The 19,409-nt window shown below is 40.8% G+C and overlaps 2 protein-coding genes across 6 annotated transcripts in view; one reads left to right on the forward strand and one right to left on the reverse strand.

Moving 5' to 3' along the window:
* LOC128437701 (ceramide transfer protein) overlaps positions 1–7,865 on the reverse strand; it is a 20,205-nt gene extending 12,340 nt beyond the window's left edge. Inside the window, exons 1-4 of one of the 3 annotated variants that reach the window (XM_053419889.1) lie at positions 7,496–7,865; positions 7,219–7,411; positions 6,629–6,763; positions 3,745–3,861 (exon numbers count right to left, since the gene is read on the reverse strand). In XM_053419889.1, coding sequence (XP_053275864.1) covers positions 3,745–3,861; positions 6,629–6,763; positions 7,219–7,308 — 342 coding nt within the window. In that variant the 5' untranslated portion in view covers positions 7,309–7,411; positions 7,496–7,865. Of the gene's footprint in view, positions 1–3,744; positions 3,862–6,628; positions 6,764–7,218 lie in introns of all 3 variants that reach the window. The other 2 variants (XM_053419888.1, XM_053419890.1) reach the window with 2 other exon arrangements.
* polk (polymerase (DNA directed) kappa) overlaps positions 1–19,142 on the forward strand; it is a 22,351-nt gene extending 3,209 nt beyond the window's left edge. The window contains exons 1-15 of one of the 3 annotated variants that reach the window (XM_053419887.1): positions 10,297–10,425; positions 11,179–11,308; positions 11,621–11,740; positions 11,892–12,044; positions 12,488–12,619; positions 12,756–12,906; positions 13,040–13,300; positions 14,142–14,266; positions 14,466–14,632; positions 14,727–14,759; positions 14,869–14,965; positions 15,597–15,768; positions 15,923–16,906; positions 17,954–18,002; positions 18,141–19,142. In XM_053419887.1, coding sequence (XP_053275862.1) covers positions 11,180–11,308; positions 11,621–11,740; positions 11,892–12,044; positions 12,488–12,619; positions 12,756–12,906; positions 13,040–13,300; positions 14,142–14,266; positions 14,466–14,632; positions 14,727–14,759; positions 14,869–14,965; positions 15,597–15,768; positions 15,923–16,906; positions 17,954–18,002; positions 18,141–18,222 — 2,655 coding nt within the window. In that variant the 5' untranslated portion in view covers positions 10,297–10,425; position 11,179 and the 3' untranslated portion in view covers positions 18,223–19,142. Of the gene's footprint in view, positions 1–10,296; positions 10,426–10,534; positions 11,309–11,620; positions 11,741–11,891; positions 12,045–12,487; positions 12,620–12,755; positions 12,907–13,039; positions 13,301–14,141; positions 14,267–14,465; positions 14,633–14,726; positions 14,760–14,868; positions 14,966–15,596; positions 15,769–15,922; positions 16,907–17,953; positions 18,003–18,140 lie in introns of those variants that run through there. The other 2 variants (XM_053419886.1, XM_053419885.1) reach the window with 2 other exon arrangements.
* The last annotated feature ends 267 nt before the right edge of the window (positions 19,143–19,409 follow it).

The raw sequence follows: 19,409 nt of genomic DNA on the forward strand, positions 1-19,409 counted from the left end.
TCACACTCCTTTCATTCCTTCCTATTTGCTAAAATCCTCTTATGAGGACTGATCTGGTCTGGAAGTAAGAGTCAGACTGTGCCAACAACTCCTCTGATGAAGTGCTGTTAAAAACTACAAATAAATACAAGGGGTTTTCCCCATTCCCCGCCCCTCTAAATCTGACAGAATGGGACAGTCTCCTCAGTATGATCAATGTGTCCCTCTTGATTTTTGTTGCTGTGAGAACGGCTGATAGGAAAAAAATGAATTATTCATCAAGAGCTGCACTTATCATCTGTGCAGTTAGCACACAATTTCCCACCACCAACACAATCACACCCACACATAAAAACACAAATGGACTTGCACAAAAACTCATTTCTTTCCCTTCACAGTAATCAGCCTGATTTTGTTATGCAAATGTTGGTTATCTACCTTTGCAAAGTGTCTTATAGGAGCCATTTAAAATGCTGCAATTATGACTTGTTCAAAATATATTAAACCACATTTCTAGCTGTTAGAAACAGAGATAAAACAAGTGTGGGGTATTCAATATTGGCTAAAACCTAAACTAAGAACCGAGTGCTGGACTCCAAGAGGCTGGATATTTAACTAAAGACCTGTTATTTAAGTCTATCTCACCCTTAATCTGACAAAAGCCAAGAGGACTGTCTCTGCTCTGTTTATATGTGGTATTTTGCCTCCGGTGCTGGAAACCGGAAGTTTCTACTCTATTTCAGAGGAAAATAGAAAGTGTCCAATGTGTAAACGGGGAGGGGTCAGACAATAAATGCAGTTTTTGTTGTATTGTCCATTATAGCATAAACTTAGTCAGAAACTTTTCTGTAAAATGTCTGCAGACGTTCTTGGCTTTGCGCTTTTGTGTTAAATGCCTAGCAACACGAATGGCTTAAGGCTATACCAAATTGATAATTCATATGTTTAATGTCCAAAGAGAAAGATTCTGCTTTAATTTGGTGGGTCTGACAGTCTGTAATTATATAAGAAGTACCTTCATTGTATTCCCGTTTGCACCGTTAGAACTGGCTAGGGATAACAAATGAAAATTTGCCTATAGAGCGAACTCTGGCTCATTCACCTTTGTCTGTTGATTTATAGCAGTAAATAATCAAATCAAATAAAAGTTGGAAATGTAAAAAAAAATAACATTATGACACTATCCAGTTTAAGGCTACACTGGTTCATGGCCTTGTGAGTTCTGAAACAAAGAGTAAACTCTGAAAATAAGTTGGGAACACTCCATGGGGAAAGTCCCTCATTGTCCAGTTGGGAGCAGTGCTGACAACCTCACCTTAAAGCATTAAAGCTTAGTGAGGTTACACAGGGTCACACCCCAGACATAACCCTGGAATACTCTCACAGAGCTGTTAATGGTCAAGCGGGTTACGGCCACTCGCACTCAATTGACATTCCAACGACCAGAAGCATTTATTTAACCATCCATGGCCCCAGTTTTGTTGAGGAGCAGGTCTTAATCAGAGTTCACCGGATAGTGACTGTTTTTCAAAGGTGATGCATTTACCGTGGTCTCTCAGCAAGACAATAAATCAAATGTACATAATTTAGGCACCCTGCACTTAAAGACCCAATGAATTCCTAGCTAGCCAAAGTAATACGAAAACACTATGAATGCTCAACCCAAGTTAATGTACAGTATTGATAAGCTTGTAAGACTTTTGCCGCATTACAGTTTGGTAAGTCGATATTTTCAAGTTGGAATTTCCAGTTGCTGACACCCAAGCTTTCTAGTCGCGTAAAAAAAATATGGCTCTGCGTGTTTTGTATTGTATTTTGGGCTAGTGATTAGACAACTGAACCACCAGCAATGTAGCCTCCTTGCATACAAATATGAAGCAGAGATTTTTGAATTTAATCAGCTCCCTAATGCGTAAATTTACATGAAGAACAGATTTTGTTTATAAATGATAATTTGAATTTGCTTTACTAAATTAAGGCAAATACACTTTATGCTGCCTTTTAGTTTATGACTCTTGATTTACAATGTAAACCACCACTGGCAGCAGTATTGTTCAGTGTGGGACAACGGCCTCTCTAAGAAGTCAGGAGTCAAAAGTAGCAAGTACTCAAGTTAATCATTCTTGAAGAAGTATCAATGTGCTCAATGTGCATCTGAAGGCTGGCGTAACCCGGTCTACTGCCAAGAAGCAATTAAACTCATGACGAGCGAAAACGAGTTCTTCTGACGTCTTCACTGCTGAGATGAATAAAAAAAACTGTCAAACAGCCAAGAATAATGTCTGTCACTGATTTAAAGCTTGAAGAGACCCAAGTCTGAGACATGTTAACTGTCAGTGAAAATGATTATGTGAGAGGAATGAGGGTGGGAGGAGAATAGACTCTATAGAGTGACTCAGCTGACTAGCGGTCACTGGGGCAGTGAGCTATCTTCAGATGTTCAACTGAACAAATATTGTGGTGAGCGGCGAAACAAAGTTACACTTTTAAGTGGTAACGATTGGTTGATACGATTGCAATTTCAAATCCACTCGCTATCACTATAGGTAGTTATACAAGTGTTATTTTGTGTGACGCGCAGTGAATTCACTCGCTACAATGTGACTGAGTCCTTCAGGACATACTGTTCACATCATCAGTGAGCATATTTGTTTTGTTGCGTGATCTGTGAAAAAAGTACCTTGTGTTTTTATGAATACCAGAATGATAAAGGTATAAAACATCGCGAAATAAATAATGTGTAAAATGCCCAAATACTCCCTATCCCACGCCAAGCAGGCACCTTTAAGCTGTCCAGACATCTGAGAAAAAAATTTCATTATTGTCTTATCAAAAAATGTATTCTGAATGTTAATCAGCTTAGTATTCAGCACACACTAGTACAAACCTTGTAAAACTAACAACAAAATGATTGAGGTATATTTAGATGTAATCAGCTAGTTTTTGACTATTATTTCTGTTGCACATATAATGAAGGTGTCTATGCACGCGTTTATATTCCGATCTTGATAAAACAAAGAACTAGATACTTAGATACTATCTACAATCCCATCTGATCTATTTCATCGCATAATGTCTAAGACACATGATCTTTGTGTAATAATTCTTACAGCAACCCAGGCGAAGCGATCCAGCCTTGTCAAACAAGACACCCACACAATGCACATAAAAACCTAAATCCAACCTTTGTCACAATAATCATCTGAACCACGGTAAGCCATGAAAACACAGTTTTAAATCTGCTTATTTTGAGAAACCATACATCATTCGTTAGATGTCCTTACAGAGTGAGCAGCTGCCTGGTATCTGATGACAGGGGATACCCCCACCTCAATACCTCACTCCTCAGATTCCTCAGATTCCCAGGGTAAAGGGCTCTGTGTTAGAATGTGTGTCCGAATCTCTGTCCAGCCACACCCAGCTCACTGAACAAAGTAGATACCCTGTCTGCTCAGAACAAACCGCCTGAACCAAAACTGAATACCTGAAATAGGTGAATCATTTTCATAGCCAAAAAAAACTCACATTACAAATATTTGTTCTGTTACTTGATGAACACCAAGCAAATCAACAAACAGTATCACTGGGACTGGTTTCAGACTCATTCACTATCTGCAGTATCACATTTTCTTGTAAGAGTAATGTAGCTGACTTGCTTACAGGTATGAAAAATTCCCCAAAAAGTCTGTATGACGAGCAAACCCAGGATTTAGATAAAGAAAGTCTGTTTTCTCTGTTGAAGATTAACAAAAGCGAGCTTCTCACCTTGTGCAGCTCTATCGACTCAATCCATTCGAGTCTCTGTTCGGGATCTTCAGCTCGGAGGTACCAAAGGCTGTCGTTCACGCTGATGTCAAAACGACACTCGTCAAACTCATGAGGCTGCACAGAAAGGAGAAGAGGTCATTAATAGTTATTGGACACAGTGTGTGAGACAACTCAGGAAATATGTCCACCAAAAACCAAATATCTTTTATTTCAAAATCACAATGTAGCATTTTCCCCAAATTCTACAAAACCACTGGGGAAAAAGGAGCAAAACGATCCTGCAATAACTCCCCTCAAAATGTGTCTGTCTGTTTACGACACTGAGTGAATAGTGATGACACATTCTTGAAACACATGGATTAAATCAGTGGCAGAAAAATCTCTGCCACACAATAAACAGGAATCTTAATTAAAAGCTGCTGCATTATGTCTCAAAGCACGACCCTAAACGACCGCAGCAGAGCAGTGCAAAAGAAACAGATATTCTTCAGGCGTGCCTTCATTCGATCCTAGGTCATCATACCTTTTCTTCTACTCTTGGGCCAAATCTTTCAACTATTCCACTTTCCTGCTCTGCAATGCACCCCACCCAGCTCCAAACATTGACTGTCACCCAAACACATGCAACAAAGAATTTCCCCGTTTCCTCCGAGACTGGAATTTAACCGCTGCACTCCACCGAGGAGACTCAGGAGAGATCTGCTCTGCAAAAATTTTCCTTATACGAAATACGACGCAGTTGAATCTACTCCCCGTTTTTCTCCTCGCTTGCGTCGAGACTACAGCTGCTCTGTCAGCTGACAAAACCTCATGTTGCCCACGTTTAATTAGATTTGCTGAATGATGCTCATGTGCTGCTTTACTTGCCGTCAGTGACAATGGCGACATACACCGCAGCTATGAACACACAATGTCAGCCTCCATAGCTTCATGTAACATTGTCTAGACACTGGTGTGAACGTTTTTCACTTATATATCTGGGATGCTGCTGAGGACAAGTGATTTTCTCTACTTTCAATTACAGCCTCAGAGATAAAGCTCCCCCATAGAAAGGTATAACATAAAAAAATCCCCTCCAGTTACAAAATTTCACTGCAGAGAGGGCACACCACAGCTACCTCAAGTGCATCCAGGTGTGATGCCATTACTGGTGAGAGAAAACCCAGTCTATCTTACTGTGCTGTATCAGACACGGCCCATAAACCTCTGCTTTACAATCTAGTTTATGCCTCATTCTTTCGGACTGGAACATTCTCCTTCCCCATACGTAAGCACTACTGTATATCTATGCTGCACTGCCTGATTTTCCTGTGGCATCCTCAGTATTAGGAATGAGGAGGTCTTTAGTCAAATGCTGATAGTCACAGTTCACAAAAAGAACATCTAATAATCAAGTTTGTTTCCTTCTATTAGCAGTCTTTAAATTGTTGTGTTCCATGAAAGTTTGAACTTTAGTTAAAATAATATCTGACAAATTAACCATCAATATTCACTATTACTTAAACAAGAGTGCTGTGAGCAAAATATATATAAGAAAACACTGAAGCTTTGACAAGAGCTTGAATTGATGTGAGCTTTAGGAAATGGGTCTTGGTTGTTGATACCAACATTCAGACAGTAACGTTTCCACCACGTTTGCCTCCATACGAGGACATTATGGTGTCTGTAGCCTCACATGACAACAGACTTATTTTAAGCAAGAAGAGTCGCAAAGTTTCTGCATTCCAGACTCATCACACCCAAGCCTTCTTAAACAGCACTGGCTTCAGATATTTAGGAAGTCGGGAGGGCTGCTAAGTTGTGGCAGTGTGGGTTATATTATTACTACTTAAGTGTTAATAAACTGTGTAAGCTCCTAGTTAGCCTACTTTAACAAAATTACTAAACACTGAGGGGCATGTGGAGTTTCATTGAGGTCTGTACAAACGCAGGAATGCTCACTCTGACTAGAAGAAACTAACAGTAAACTTTCCTGTCACAGTAAAACCATTAGTTTGGCCACTGTACTTCGTAGAAGCATGCTCAGAGAAAACAGTGAATATTTAACCAGGGTGTAGGATTTCAGCCAATTTCACCAACAGGAGGCCTGCGGAGGACACAGATCCAACCACTGCAGTGTATGTGGTTGAAGCGTAAATTTTAACTGTAGGGAATGCCGATTTAAGGTAGCCTTTGAAATGACTGCCACAGGGGGGGAGACATGCAAGTGTGCTTGAGCAAGACTGCAACAGCCTCATTACTAGTTAATGTTTACTTTTTTATCTTTGAAGGAATACAAGTTCAAGTCCACGTTGATAATAGGGAAAGACGGGATGAAAACATCCTCAAGAGTAACCCTACGTGTGATACCCCATGTGACAGCTTTTATAATCTAAAATCCATGTAAAATGTCGAATTGGTACGAACTGAACACCAGTCCAGCATTTGATTTGAAAATTTAGTTAAAAGTGAAGAAAAACCAATTAACACCCATTAACAACCGGCTTTTCTCTGCATCAGGGATGGATGCAATCAACATTTACTCTCTGGTTAAATGACTCTGCAGTACACACAGGTTTTCAGCAGCTCCGTTCGGCAGCGATGGAAACGGGACACTCGTGTGAGAATACTTTGGCAAGACACCGAGGTGAGGAAGTGCCTCAGGTTTTGGTGAATTTGTGACATTGATTGAGGTTTTCCTGCATTTAAAAAAAACCTGCGAATACCCTGTGTGGTGGATGTGAAAATGTGAGATTATTGGTTATCAGGATTGGCCATGAGAAGCAGGTACTTATTGGTATTGGTTGTAAAAAATATCCATATCGTGCATCCCAAGTGCAGATATCTGGGCATGAGAGAGCAGATGAGTAATATTCCTTCCTGGAACCATGTAAATACGTACAGTGATGACAGCCTTGCTGAGGCACAGGGACCCCCTGCAGCCGTACTCCCGTTCATCCTCCGACTTGTAGTAGCTCAAAGTGTTGTTCTTCAACACAACCCATCGGTCCTGCCATCCGTGGATGTAATTTGTCCACTGTGAAGGAATAAGAGGCAGAAGACACAATGTGTAGTAACACGTTGGAATCAACAGACCATATGTCTAAATAATAATAGTATGAATAACAATACTACATTTTGTTTCACTGAGCCTTTCTAGAAACCCAAGGACACCTTAAACTCTGTCATACATAAACATATGAATAATTCAAGTTTAATTAGGATTAGGAGACACAAACGCCTATCAATACATCACATGTACCAAAAGATCAAGGTTATAATCCCGTTAAGAGGCAAAGAATCATAACACCACATCATATGTGAACAGTGAATACAAAAGTGAGTTAAAGCAAAGGTGAGAAACTGTGGGGGATAGATAAGATGTTATGTGCATGCAGTGATTCTCGAGTCAATATCCTCTTTGCCTTCACACCAGCAGCTCAAAGTTATTTCTGCAGCCTCCACATGCTAAAGTAATTGACCTAACGTTACCTTGCTCAACACGCCTCCATGCTCCGCTTGCTGCCCAGATTCCGGGTCCACATCCTCGTCCGAACCGGACGAGGAACTCTTCTCGGACATTTAAATCGGAGATGCGAAGCACAACAAGGGATTCCGCTGGGATTCTGGCTCGACGCTAGCTGCTGGGTTTTAGACACCAGCTCCAGCAGCGTCACAGTCCAACCTGCTGACAGATTTAACTTTAGCCCCAACGCCACTGAAAACAACGTCAAGTGGGCGAAACAGCAGCGGGATAAACGTAAATTACACTCAGTGCTCCAGCCGAAGATGGTAGCGGGCTGCAGCGGAGCAGAGTCTCAACTTCACGGGGGCTTTGCAAGCTTTGTTTTGAAACTGACGTCGAATGCCAATGAGACTAGCTAGTTAGCGTTAGCTGTCAAACGATGCCACTAGCTAGCGTTAAGTTAACGGGCAACTTGTGAGCGCGCTCGTTAGCTCCGCTCGATGTGCAGCTCTCCAGAGTGAAGGAGAGACAAGGCCGCGGTGTTAACAACGAGCCTGAACTTCAGCCGACATGTGACAAGGCTCCGCGGGTTGCTTCCCTGCTGTAGTTCCGCAGCTGAGTGAGCTGGAGCGCAGGAGGGACGGGCTCGTGTTCACTGGGCTCCGGGGGCTGGGAGAGCTGCGGCCACGCTACACTGTGTACCTACTGGGAGAGAGACGTCAAGCTGGGCGGAGTCACGGCCGGTGCGGCTCATTCATCCCTGCCCTCAAAGGCATTTCCTTTTCATGTTTGGGGGAAAGGAGCAACAGTAAAACCGCTCAGATAGGTACCATAGATTATATGGTAGGTAGATTCCTTTTAAATTAAAAAGTCTGCTCCTTAAATTTGCATTTTTATACATTAAGGATGATTTGTGTCTGACTTACCATGCAAAATGATTCTATTTTGAAAGGGAAACACCGGAAACTAGATTTTTATTTTATCTAACTTGACTTCGACTATGAAAACAGCTGAATTTTCCCAAGTGCGTTTTGTAGTTTAAACACAATATAATAATAATATAACACAATAAATCCCAGTGTGGATCTGCGTGAACTGCTACAGTTTCATTTATGGACAATTTCCAAAATATTTCCTCCCCAGTAACCAGCTTTTCAGAGTGAGCTGTGCACATTACACACATTTATATCACCACAAGAAATTACCACTAATATCAACTCATAAAGCCTGAAACTAGAGTGTTTTAGGTAAAATTAAATAAATAATAATTTCCAGGATTAAAAGAACCCCCTAAATAATTTATTAAAAATAATGTACTTATTTAAGACAGAGATCCCACGACTCCCTGTAACCACAGGAGGCCGCTGAAGAGAAACTAGATATTTCTAAATTCAGACTATCGATTAGTAATAGTAGTGGTAGTAAATCTTTTAATTTCATATTAACATTGGTCTCTGGAAGCTGCTCGAGTTTGTAAATATAATCTGTTTAATAAAATAAAATAAATTGGATTGGAAACTTGATTTCAGTGGACCATGTTCATGTTGGGTTATATTACTTGATTCATTTGAAAGAAATTTATCATTTTTTGTAAAACTTCTCTAGATGGCACGGTTGTCATATCAAACGCACATTCAGTAAAAAAAATCTTTAACTTTAAATTATTCATATATATTATGTATATATAACTTATATACAGTGTTGTGCAAGTTCACACCTCTCATGAACTAGTTCAAAGTTCAGTTTATACAAGTTCACCATTTAAATACTGAACTAGTTCATAGTTCAGTTCATTTCATAGTTTTAAGGTGGAAATTGAGAATGAAAGATGAACTTAACTTGTTAAAGAAAACCTTATCCATCACTACCCCTTGCCTTTATGGAGGACCATACATGACTTAAGTAAAAATAAATAAATAAATAAATGTATAAATAAATACATAAATAAATAAATAAATAAATAAATAAATAAATAAATAAAAAAGGAAATAAATTAATTAATACAGAAATAAATAAATAAATACCTTAATAACTATGGAGGACCATACATCACTTAAGTAAAAATAAATAAATAAATAAATGTATAAATAAATACAGAAATAAATAAATAAATAAAAAAGGAAATTAATTAATTAATGCAGAAATAAATAAATAAATACCTTAATAACAACAACAATGTCAAAATAAATGTCTTAAATATATTTGCACATTTATTTATTCCCTGATACAGTTCCTTTTCATTTGAAGTGTCCTTATGCTAATGAGAAAGGCGGGCCTAACCGCAGTCTCATGCAGGATTGGTCACAGGAGTGTAATGATCCAGCCCTACTACTGGTGTCCAGTAGCTGTTTGCAGCGTTGAGCCAGTTCACACTTAAAATGAACTAGTTCAAGTTTAGAGGGTTAGTTCAGGTTATTTTTTATTGGGATGATTTAGGTGTCGGTATTTAATTTATAGTGGAAGATATTTTGCAATTAACAGGAGAAATCCTGCCAATTTTAAGAATTCTGTATATTGCCTGCTTGAAAATGGGAAAGAGTGGGATGCGAACCCGGGACTTGCCAGCTACAGAACTAACGCTCCATCGACTAGGCCACACCATAGGGCCACACCGCCTGCTGATTGTCGTGAGGACCTAAGCACACTAACAAGATGGACAAATTATCGTGTGTCTGTGTCCGTGTCATTTAATGCTGCTTTTGATAAACACTTCAGAGAAAATATTTTCTACTTTACTACATATATTTGACAGCCTTACTTAAAAGTTATTTGTATATTTTTGGCTTTTAGATACTGGATGATTTAACATACTTTAAAAACCTATTGTTAGAGAACCCAGTACTTTTGCAACCTTGTCTTCGGACGAACACGAATCACAGTCTGCTGTGATGTCCTGAGGCTGCCCCCTGCTGGCTGCTGGGTAAATAGTGTGAAGCTAATGAGGTGTTTTATAAAGATGTGATCGAAAACGTCAGACCAAGTGAATCCACTTTATTTCACTATGAACAGAAAAAAAAGAAGGGAGTTTCATTTCACTTCACAACAGTTCCTCCTAGCAGCATGATGCATACAGAGAGATGAATAAATACCTACTCATTTTAGCAGCAGAGTAGGGACATTTGCTGATGTCACCAGCCGTGGCTCCGTGGACAGGCAAGCAAATATTAAATTATCAGGTGCACAATTCAGAAAGCACCGCAAAGTAGAGGAGGAGAATAAAGAACAATATAGAGGTAAGAATCACCCCGATTGTGGACATCATTAATGTTTATTTGTGTCGACATGACATGATATGCTATCAGTACAGAACTCTTTTGATATTTTTTATTATATATTTGTATTGTTTTTTATAGCTTGCAAATTTGTCTGCCTGTGTGTGCATCTGTCTACAGTCCAAACGTTATTGGGTAGGAGTGTCGGAGTTACGAACAGGAAGTGTGTCGTGTTCGCTGGACTTTAATAAAGTTACACATAAAGAGAGAAGTTTCCTGTCATCTACACGCGAGGACGCCACAATTTGAACGTGTTCACCGTTCAAATTAATTATTTGTCATTGAGTTGCGTTCAGTTAATCGTTCTCATAAAAGTGAAGGTGTTAAATGAACGCGTTCGTTCATGCACAACACTGCTTATATCCTATATTTATATATAGCGAGTCATTCGAATAAGCCCCGCCTCTTCCGTTGATGACGAGTCTATGCGGAAGTGCAGTCGTTTCAAAACATGTAGGGACACGATCGTCAGACAGACTCAGGAGATCCACTGTTCGACAGCTGATACATATTAATATTGATATATAAAAATTGTTGATTTTGATTTACTGATGGTTATTGGATCGAGCTGGAGAAGGCGCTCATATGACGCGAAACCCAGCAACGTTGTCTTACAGCTTTATCTGCTAACTTTAGAAGAGAGTTAAGATCGATGTACATTGGACCATACCGGCAGAAAAACAACTATTTTCACATTAAAAGACATTTCTACAGAATGGAGAATGGGGTCGACTCCTCCAAAGGAGAGGGCTTCCTCTCCAGAATGGCTCTCAACGACAACAAGGCTGGTATGGAGGGTCTGGACAGGGACAAGATCAACAAGATCATCATGGAGTCGTCCAAGGTAAACTCAAACAAGTCAAAGTCACTTGTTCAGTTCGTTCAAACACACATGCTCCCAGTGATCAACACAGACTCAATTGTGTTACCAGCATCATAGTTAACTAAGGTATGTGTAGAAAAGTACAAACCAGGCTCTCGTGAGCTGTGGAAGACGTGTGATGTCCACTGTTACAGATTGTGTCCAGCCTTGTGTGAAAGTCCCATATCCCCAGAGTGATGACACAGTCCTGGAACACTGTAGCTTTTCACCGTGTCTGTGCTGCAGGATCTGTAAATCCTGTGATTCTGTGTTGTCCTTGTTGTTCTGCTGCAGGGATCGAGGTTTTATGAGAATGAGCGGAAGAGAGAGCAGCAGGTGAACCAGCGCATTGAGAAAATGATGCTTCAAAAGGCACAGATCACAGATCAGCAGCTCAAGACGGCTCAAGCTCAAGTAAGACATGTTATGGCCAGTAACTGGTGACGAAGGCTTTGGTTTCTTTGATTGTTATTTAAAACACACAAGCAGACAAATGGGATCAGGGGTAAAGCCTACATTTCAAACATCGCGCTATAAGTGTTTGTGATCAAATCTCTCGGTGCAGGTGGACAGGATGACCGCAGCGCTGGAGAGGGGTCGTGATCTAAGCCGTGCGATTGTGCATGTGGACATGGACGCTTTCTATGCTGCTGTGGAGATGAGAGACTGTCCTGAGCTGAAGGACAAACCCATGGGTGTAGGATCCATGAACATGCTGGTAGGTTGATATTTTACCTCGGAAATAATCTGTATTATGACCCAGTTTCTTTTTTTTGCTAGCTGTGTAGGTGCACCAGGTATTGAACATGTCCAGAACACATTTAACAACACAAGCAGGTCAGGGGAGAAATGGTAATTGTTAAATATAAACTGCGATTTTCTGAACTGCAATTCATAACAAGCAGTAATTGTCATCATGGTTGAAATATTTACTCCGTCTTCATATATCTTCAAAACATAGGTCATATCCTTACTTTGTAGGAATAAGTCATTATCACTTACTTAATTCTTAATGTGTTGAATTAAGTTCAGAATATAATAATAAATTTGAGATCATTGATTTCAAACGTAACCAAATTTAACATTCAAACAAGAGTTTTGTACCAGTTTGCCTTCCCTATGTAAAAGTGCTTTATTTGGATCTCACACTTTCTTTTTCAGTCAACATCTAACTACCATGCCAGGAAGTATGGCGTCCGAGCTGCTATGCCCGGCTTCATCGCAAAAAAACTCTGCCCTAACTTAGTCATTGTTCCAACCAACTTTGATAAATACAGAGCTGTGAGTGAGGAGGTAAGAGCAATGCCACAACACACACACACACACACACATACAAACACATATATAAGCTCAAAAACAGCTCTATGCAGCCCTTTGTGGCTTCTTGCTTAAACTAACAGGTGCTCATGAATGTGTTTCCCTCTGTTAGATCCGGCAGATTTTTGCCGACTATGACCCTCACTTCCAGCCAATGAGCCTGGATGAAGCCTATCTGGATTTTACAGACCATCTGGACCAGAGGCAGAGCTGGCCGGATTCCTCTCGTACACATCGCTTCCGCCCCACCAGCACTAACACAGGCAGGACTTAATTATACGAAAGTTATTTTATGGTGTGATCGTTTTTTTTATTAGAATTTATTTTTAAATAGGATAGAACACGTTTTGCATTTCATCTGATTATTGTATGAAACAATTTCTCTTCTGTAAAAAGGTGAAGATCAGATTGAGATTCACCGAGAGGCAACTCCAGAGGTGATCGACTTGTCTCCAGTGCTGTTTGAGGACAGCCCCAGCTCCTCTCCCTGCTTGCTGGGCTCTGACGCTGCTGGTAGTGGTGGTGGTGGTAGTGGTGGTGGTAGTGGTGGTGGTAGTGGTGGTGGTGCTTCCGAGGTGTTTGGGACGTCTCTGGAGGAAGCTGTGAGAGAGATGCGCTTCCGAATTGAGCAGAAGACGATGCTGACTGCCAGTGCAGGTGAGGGGAAAACTAATCAGGTGTGATTGTTAAAACTCCATCCTTTATTGTTTCTCTTTATTTATAATTACTTTCCAGATTAATTTGTCAATATCACGTTTGTATGCATCACCTCCTCTTACTCATCAGTGCCCTGTTATATTTGATCCTTTTGCTTTTCTCTATGAGTTCTACAGTAGTATTAAAATATAAATTCTATTCAGGTTTTCCTCCTTCCAGCCACAAACTTTGCTGTGTAACCAGGGATTCTGCAGGTTTCAACAAGTTCAATTTAGACTTTAAGACCTTTTTATGATCACTTTGAACAAAATTTAGCGCGACAAATTTGAAGGAATATCATAGTTACAGAATATCTTTACACTTCCCCATAACTGAAGATACACTGAAGTAAGCAGGTGGAGAACAAACCTCAATTAAAAACCACAGTACTATTGCAAACTACAAGTAGATACAGTCGGAATTGATAGTCTCTATATAACCACAGTCACTCTCAGTGCACTCGATTCAATTCTGGCCGGTATGTTAATAGACTATCGGTTATTAGTTCCACATTGGTCTTTTTTCTAGTTTTATTACAGCGTGCTAATATCTGTATCACTGAGAAACCTAATATTTTAACATATTTAAATTATTAAAATTCATATTGCTGAATTTTGGACTTTTATACCCCTGCGGAAACTCTCTGTAACTCCTTCTTTACAATAACAAAACTGCTCAACGATAATAATAAAATCTGCAAAGTATGTCTTGATGTTTAGAATTATGATCAACATTATGCACATGTTTTACCAGCTGTTCATCTGCAAACACGCCTCTCAGTCACATTACTCACTCTCCCTAGGCATCGCTCCAAACATGATGCTTGCCAAGGTGTGCAGTGACATGAACAAGCCCAACGGCCAGTACAGACTCCCGTCCACCAGAGCGGCGGTCATGGACTTCATCCAGAATCTTCCAATTCGCAAAGTACAGTGCACATTGATTGCTCAAACGAAAACATAAACAGAGCCTTGTGGGGTTGCCGATAAATAATTATGGAAAGATGTCAGAATGTAATCATGAGTTTTTGTGATTAATGATGTGCTGCTGACGGGGAAAAGGTTGTTGAAAGAAAATCTATGCGAATATTCAAAAATAGTGGAAATGTTTTTGGGTTTTCCTTCAGGTGTCTGGGGTCGGGAAGGTGAGTGAGAAGATGCTGAACGCCCTCAGTGTCAGTAGCTGTTCTCACCTCAGACAGCAGATGGTGCTGCTGTCGTTGTTGTTCTCTGAGACAGCCTGGCACCATCTCCTGCAGGTTTCCATGGGTCTAGGCTCCACATATATACAAAGGTAATGTCTGTTTATTTGATCAAACTCAACACAACCGATTAAAACAAAAGAAAATGTCAGAAATAGAGATAACTCTCATGGTCTTTGCTTTCAGGCACGAAGAAAGAAAAAGCATGAGCACAGAGAGGTTTGTTTTAAAAAAAGGCATAAATTGACCCTGACAGGGTTTAATTTATTCTTTTGACATCTGGCCTCTGAACTCTTATTCCCTTTATTGTGACATTGTATTCCTACAGGACATTCAGAGAACTCAATACAGCTGAAGAGCAGTTTTCTTTGTGCAGGGAGCTTTGTGAAGATTTAGCACAAGACATGAAGAAAGAGGACCTGAAGGTAATGAATGTCAGAGCCGGTTTCTTGATGCAGTAACACTGAGCACATTTTCTGTACTAGCAGGGAGAGTGAGAACATACAGCATTTGATCTTAGACACTGACCTGGTTACATCAGCCATGCATGTGGTTTTATTTTATAGCTGCAGCAGACTGAGCTCAGCTGGGTGTTGCCTCAGAGTTCTAGAAGAACAGTCTCAAAAGAAATAAACGACAGAGTGAATTTGAACGCTACAAAATCAGGGTTTTTGGTAAAAACAAATCCCATTCCAGGCCATCCTAGAATTGCCCTGTTCCAAACCAAATCTCCAACTCTTTTCCAAATCGATAAAGATAGGACGGGATGGCCCCAGCGTGGCCATAACCCCCCTGCCTGGGTCCCGATGTGGCCGTGATAGCAGGGAGGAAATGGAGGGCCATTAAGGAAACAGCAGGGGCTTCTATCAGCCTCGGAAATGTCTCCATAGGACATGATCACATTACATGAAAACGCTTTGTGGCGTGTTACAAAAAGCATTCTGACAAATAAATCGCTGATGCGACAGATTGTACAGGTTTATATCTCTTCTATTTATGTCCCATTGGTTATGTCACAGCTGAAATTATCATAACATTGAATTTTCTTCATTTTAGGGTAAAACGGTGACGCTGAAGCTGAAGAACGTTAACTTTGAGGTGAAGAGCAGGGCGCTGACGCTGCCGTACGCTGTCGCCACAGCAGATGACATCTTTGCTGTTGCTAAGGACCTACTGAAAAGCGAAATAGAAACTGAAATCCCCCAGCCACTCAGACTGAGGCTCATGGGTAATAAGATTTTGCAATTAAACTGACATATCAATTAATATAACTGTCTTGAAATAAATCAAAATGTTCTGTGACACGCCCGCTTGTGGAAGCGATAACACGGTCGGCGTTCATTTGAGAGTTTTCTCCGGATCATTTGTTTTTGTGCTCGTAGGTGTTCGAATTTCTGCTTTTGTTACCTCTGATGACAAAAAGCCGCAGCAGAGGAGCATCATTAGCTTTCTTCAACCAGGCAAGACAGACTCCGATGGCTGCGTCAAAGCAAAGCAGCAAAAGCCCGAGAGGGACGATCTCTGCAGGGGCTCCGTCCAAACCTGCACCGTCGACTGTTGTCCCCCGACGCAGAAACAGGAGGAAGTTCCCTGGCAGAGCAAGAAAAGGGGGTTAGAGGGAGGCCGGACGGGTGAGGAACCCCAACTGTCTTTCTTCCAAAGGGCCCAAGAGAAAAGATTACAACTGCAGGTGGCAAGTTCAAGCACACATGTGGAAGGACACAGGGAGAATCCACCTGTAATTACCTCCTTAGAGTCTGATGGTGAAAATATTCTAGAGCCTTCAACAAATGCCTGCACGAATAGCGACTCTGATCTCATGGAAAATGAGCTGGAGGCCAAAGCATCCACATCAGACTGTGGTGCCTCAGTGTCAAAGAGCTTCACTTGTCCAGTGTGTTTCAGGCAGGTGGAGACAACAGATTTAAATGCCTTCAACAGACACATAGACCAGTGTCTGAGTGGAACCTCAAGAGAGCCCCACCAAAGCACAGATCCGGACTCAGAGTCAGATTCGGACTTGGAGAGTTACCAAAAAGAACGTGAGGTAAAGGGAATGTGCAGGGAGGAGCGTGAGGTCAGAGAGCTGGAGGCGAACACGGTCGATCTTCAACACCAACACAGCTTGAAAACAGATGATTCGATTCAAACTGTCTTGTCGAACATTGAGAATAAAACTGCTACCTCGCAGCAGTTGTGCGGCGTCCTCATGTGCCCGGTGTGTCAGCTGACCCAGGACACAGACGACCTCACCGTCTTCAACCGCCACGTCGACCTCTGCCTCAACCAGGAGGTCCTGAATGAGCTGGGGGGACGCACGTCATCGCCCATAAATCCTCCTTCAGTAACAAATGGCAAGGCCACAGGTGAGTGTGTGTATATCAAACACTTAATCACTAATATCATGAAGCACTTTTATTGTGGTTCATCAGTTTTGCTGCATTTTGTGTTTTTGAGGTTTGTCTGTATTTAAACTTATGGATCGACACTCTGTCAATATTTATTAGAGCCTGACTGATTTATCGACTGGCCGATTAAAAACGAGCTGATATGAGCCCAGACATATCAATGACTGTGCTCATAATTACTGATGAGTTTATTTTACAGAATACACAATGCAGATGAAATGTGCTTTTATCGCTATATTTCACGTAAAAAAAAAATGGTTTTCCTCAATCTAATCTAAGTTCTATATTAGTTTTTTCTTTTTCTTTATAGTTGATGGGTAGACTTGAAAGCCTCGATTACATTTTCTTGACATAAGGGATTGAGAGGGACTCATAGTTATCATTGCCAATTTTTCTATATATATGTATATCAATCAATCAAATTTGATTTGTGTAGCCCACATTCCCAGCACACAATTTGTCTCATGGGCTTAATATAATGCAAGATCCTCTGTTCACAACCCAACCAGAGTGAGGAAAAACTACCCAAAACCCATCACCTGGAGTGAAACAAATGTAGAAACCTTAGAGAGAGCCACAAGTCAGGGATCCCTCTCCCTGGACATAAGCCGATATATTAGTATTTGAAGATTTTTACTTCTCAATATTGATATCCGCATAAGCCCCCAAACAATCCACATCAGTCGGACAAAAATGCAAAAATCTGTGCTGATGATAGATCCTGTTAGTTACGTCTATAAGCTGGGGCTGTGTGATTTGGGGGGGGGGGGGCTCCCTTTTCCCCCGATCTCGGAAATGGCAGAATCACTTTCTCACCTATTCATTTCCTACAATGAACTGCACCCATGGTTGCCTCTTAAACAATCCTGCCTCAGAGATTGCTCTCCTAATTTCCCTGAGGAGGTTCTGTAATTGTGTACTTCCTCAGTGGATGTCAATTTTTTTTTGTCAGACAAGAGATACAAATTAAAAAAAAGGTTTCTATCCATCTGTTCCTGTTCACAGAGAGAGGCTCACTCCTGCCAAGGCAAGCAAGTAAAGGCAAAAGCAAAAGGTGAGACTGCTTCATCACACGTGGCTGCGGCACAAAATAGCAGCACATGACATTTAGCATGTCCCATATGAAAAGATATATGAGTTTGCAGTAGTGCCAACATGTTTTAATCAAAATGTTGATTTCATGGTCATTTAGACAGGACTGTCCTTCCTCTCCTCCATCGAAGAAGACTAAAGGCTCCGGTCCTGTCAACACCATCGACAGGTTCTTCAGGTGACAACATGCGCACATCCTTATCGAGGGGATACCAGGGGAAGTTTTCTCCACGTTCCCTTGGTGTCACTGCACAGGTTTCAATCGTGCTGTGGACTCTCCAACTCAAAGTGGATGTCCCACATCCATCCCTCCATCATCTGCACCACTTCTCATTTGAGGGTCAAGGGGGGGAGTTGGAGCCAATCCTAGCAGACAGTGGACTAGAGGCAGGTTACGCCCTGGACAGGTCAGCAGCATATCCCAGGGCCAACATACAGAGACAAATTATTCAAGATTCAAGAGTTGTGCACAACAATAACATTCACACCTACGGTCAGTTTAAAGTCTCCAGTTAACTTACTCCACTCTGCAAGTCTTTGGACTGTGGGAGGAGGCCGGGGGAGAAAACCCACGCAGACACGGCGAGAAAATGCAAACTCTTCACAGAAAGACAACGGCCGAATCAGGATTCAAATCTGGGAACCAGCCTGCTGTGACACAACAGTGCTAATCACCATTGATCAAAAACATACGGTCTTAAAAAAAAAATGCTTTTGTATTTAAAATCACTGAAATAAGAAAATACGCATTTGCACTAATAAGCCTTGACAAACACCATCTTTTGTTTTAAGTCTTTCAAATTAATAGACCTTTTTAAAGACCTTGTTGTCTCTTGATGCCAGTTTCATGTCAATTGCATATTTTATGTTCCTGAAAATGAGCCTCATGTTTTTATTTGACTGTACGCTTGAAAATTAGGATATTTATTAAACTATTTCGAAATGTTTTTTGAGCTATTTTACTCCGATATTTCCAGTAATTTCCATTTGTATTTATTACATGTTCCAACGATAATATTATATATTTAATAATATAGATAAGAGAATCCTTCTATCATGTAAATCAATGTGGCAATAAATGACTGTTTTTATTATTTGACAATGAATCGCCCTCTCTTTGCGTGAACCAAGTGAAGCTGGGTGTTGATTAAGTTTGTTTTCAGAACATGTTTGACTGCAGGGCGGCTGGTCTCTCAGATAAACCTGCTGCAGGTGAAGCTTCCCAGTTGCCAAAAGCAACAGGTTGTGTGAATGTGAGACTGCTAAAAAAGACTGAGTGTAACTAGTCAAACATCCTTGGACAAACAAGTTCAACTACTTTTAGAGCCTTGTGTTGACCTTTGGTAAACATTGCACCGGGTTGTCTTAT

The sequence above is a fragment of the Pleuronectes platessa genome, chromosome 4, assembly GCF_947347685.1.
Source record: "Pleuronectes platessa chromosome 4, fPlePla1.1, whole genome shotgun sequence".
In the NCBI taxonomy this organism is placed as follows: Eukaryota; Metazoa; Chordata; class Actinopteri; order Pleuronectiformes; family Pleuronectidae; genus Pleuronectes; species Pleuronectes platessa.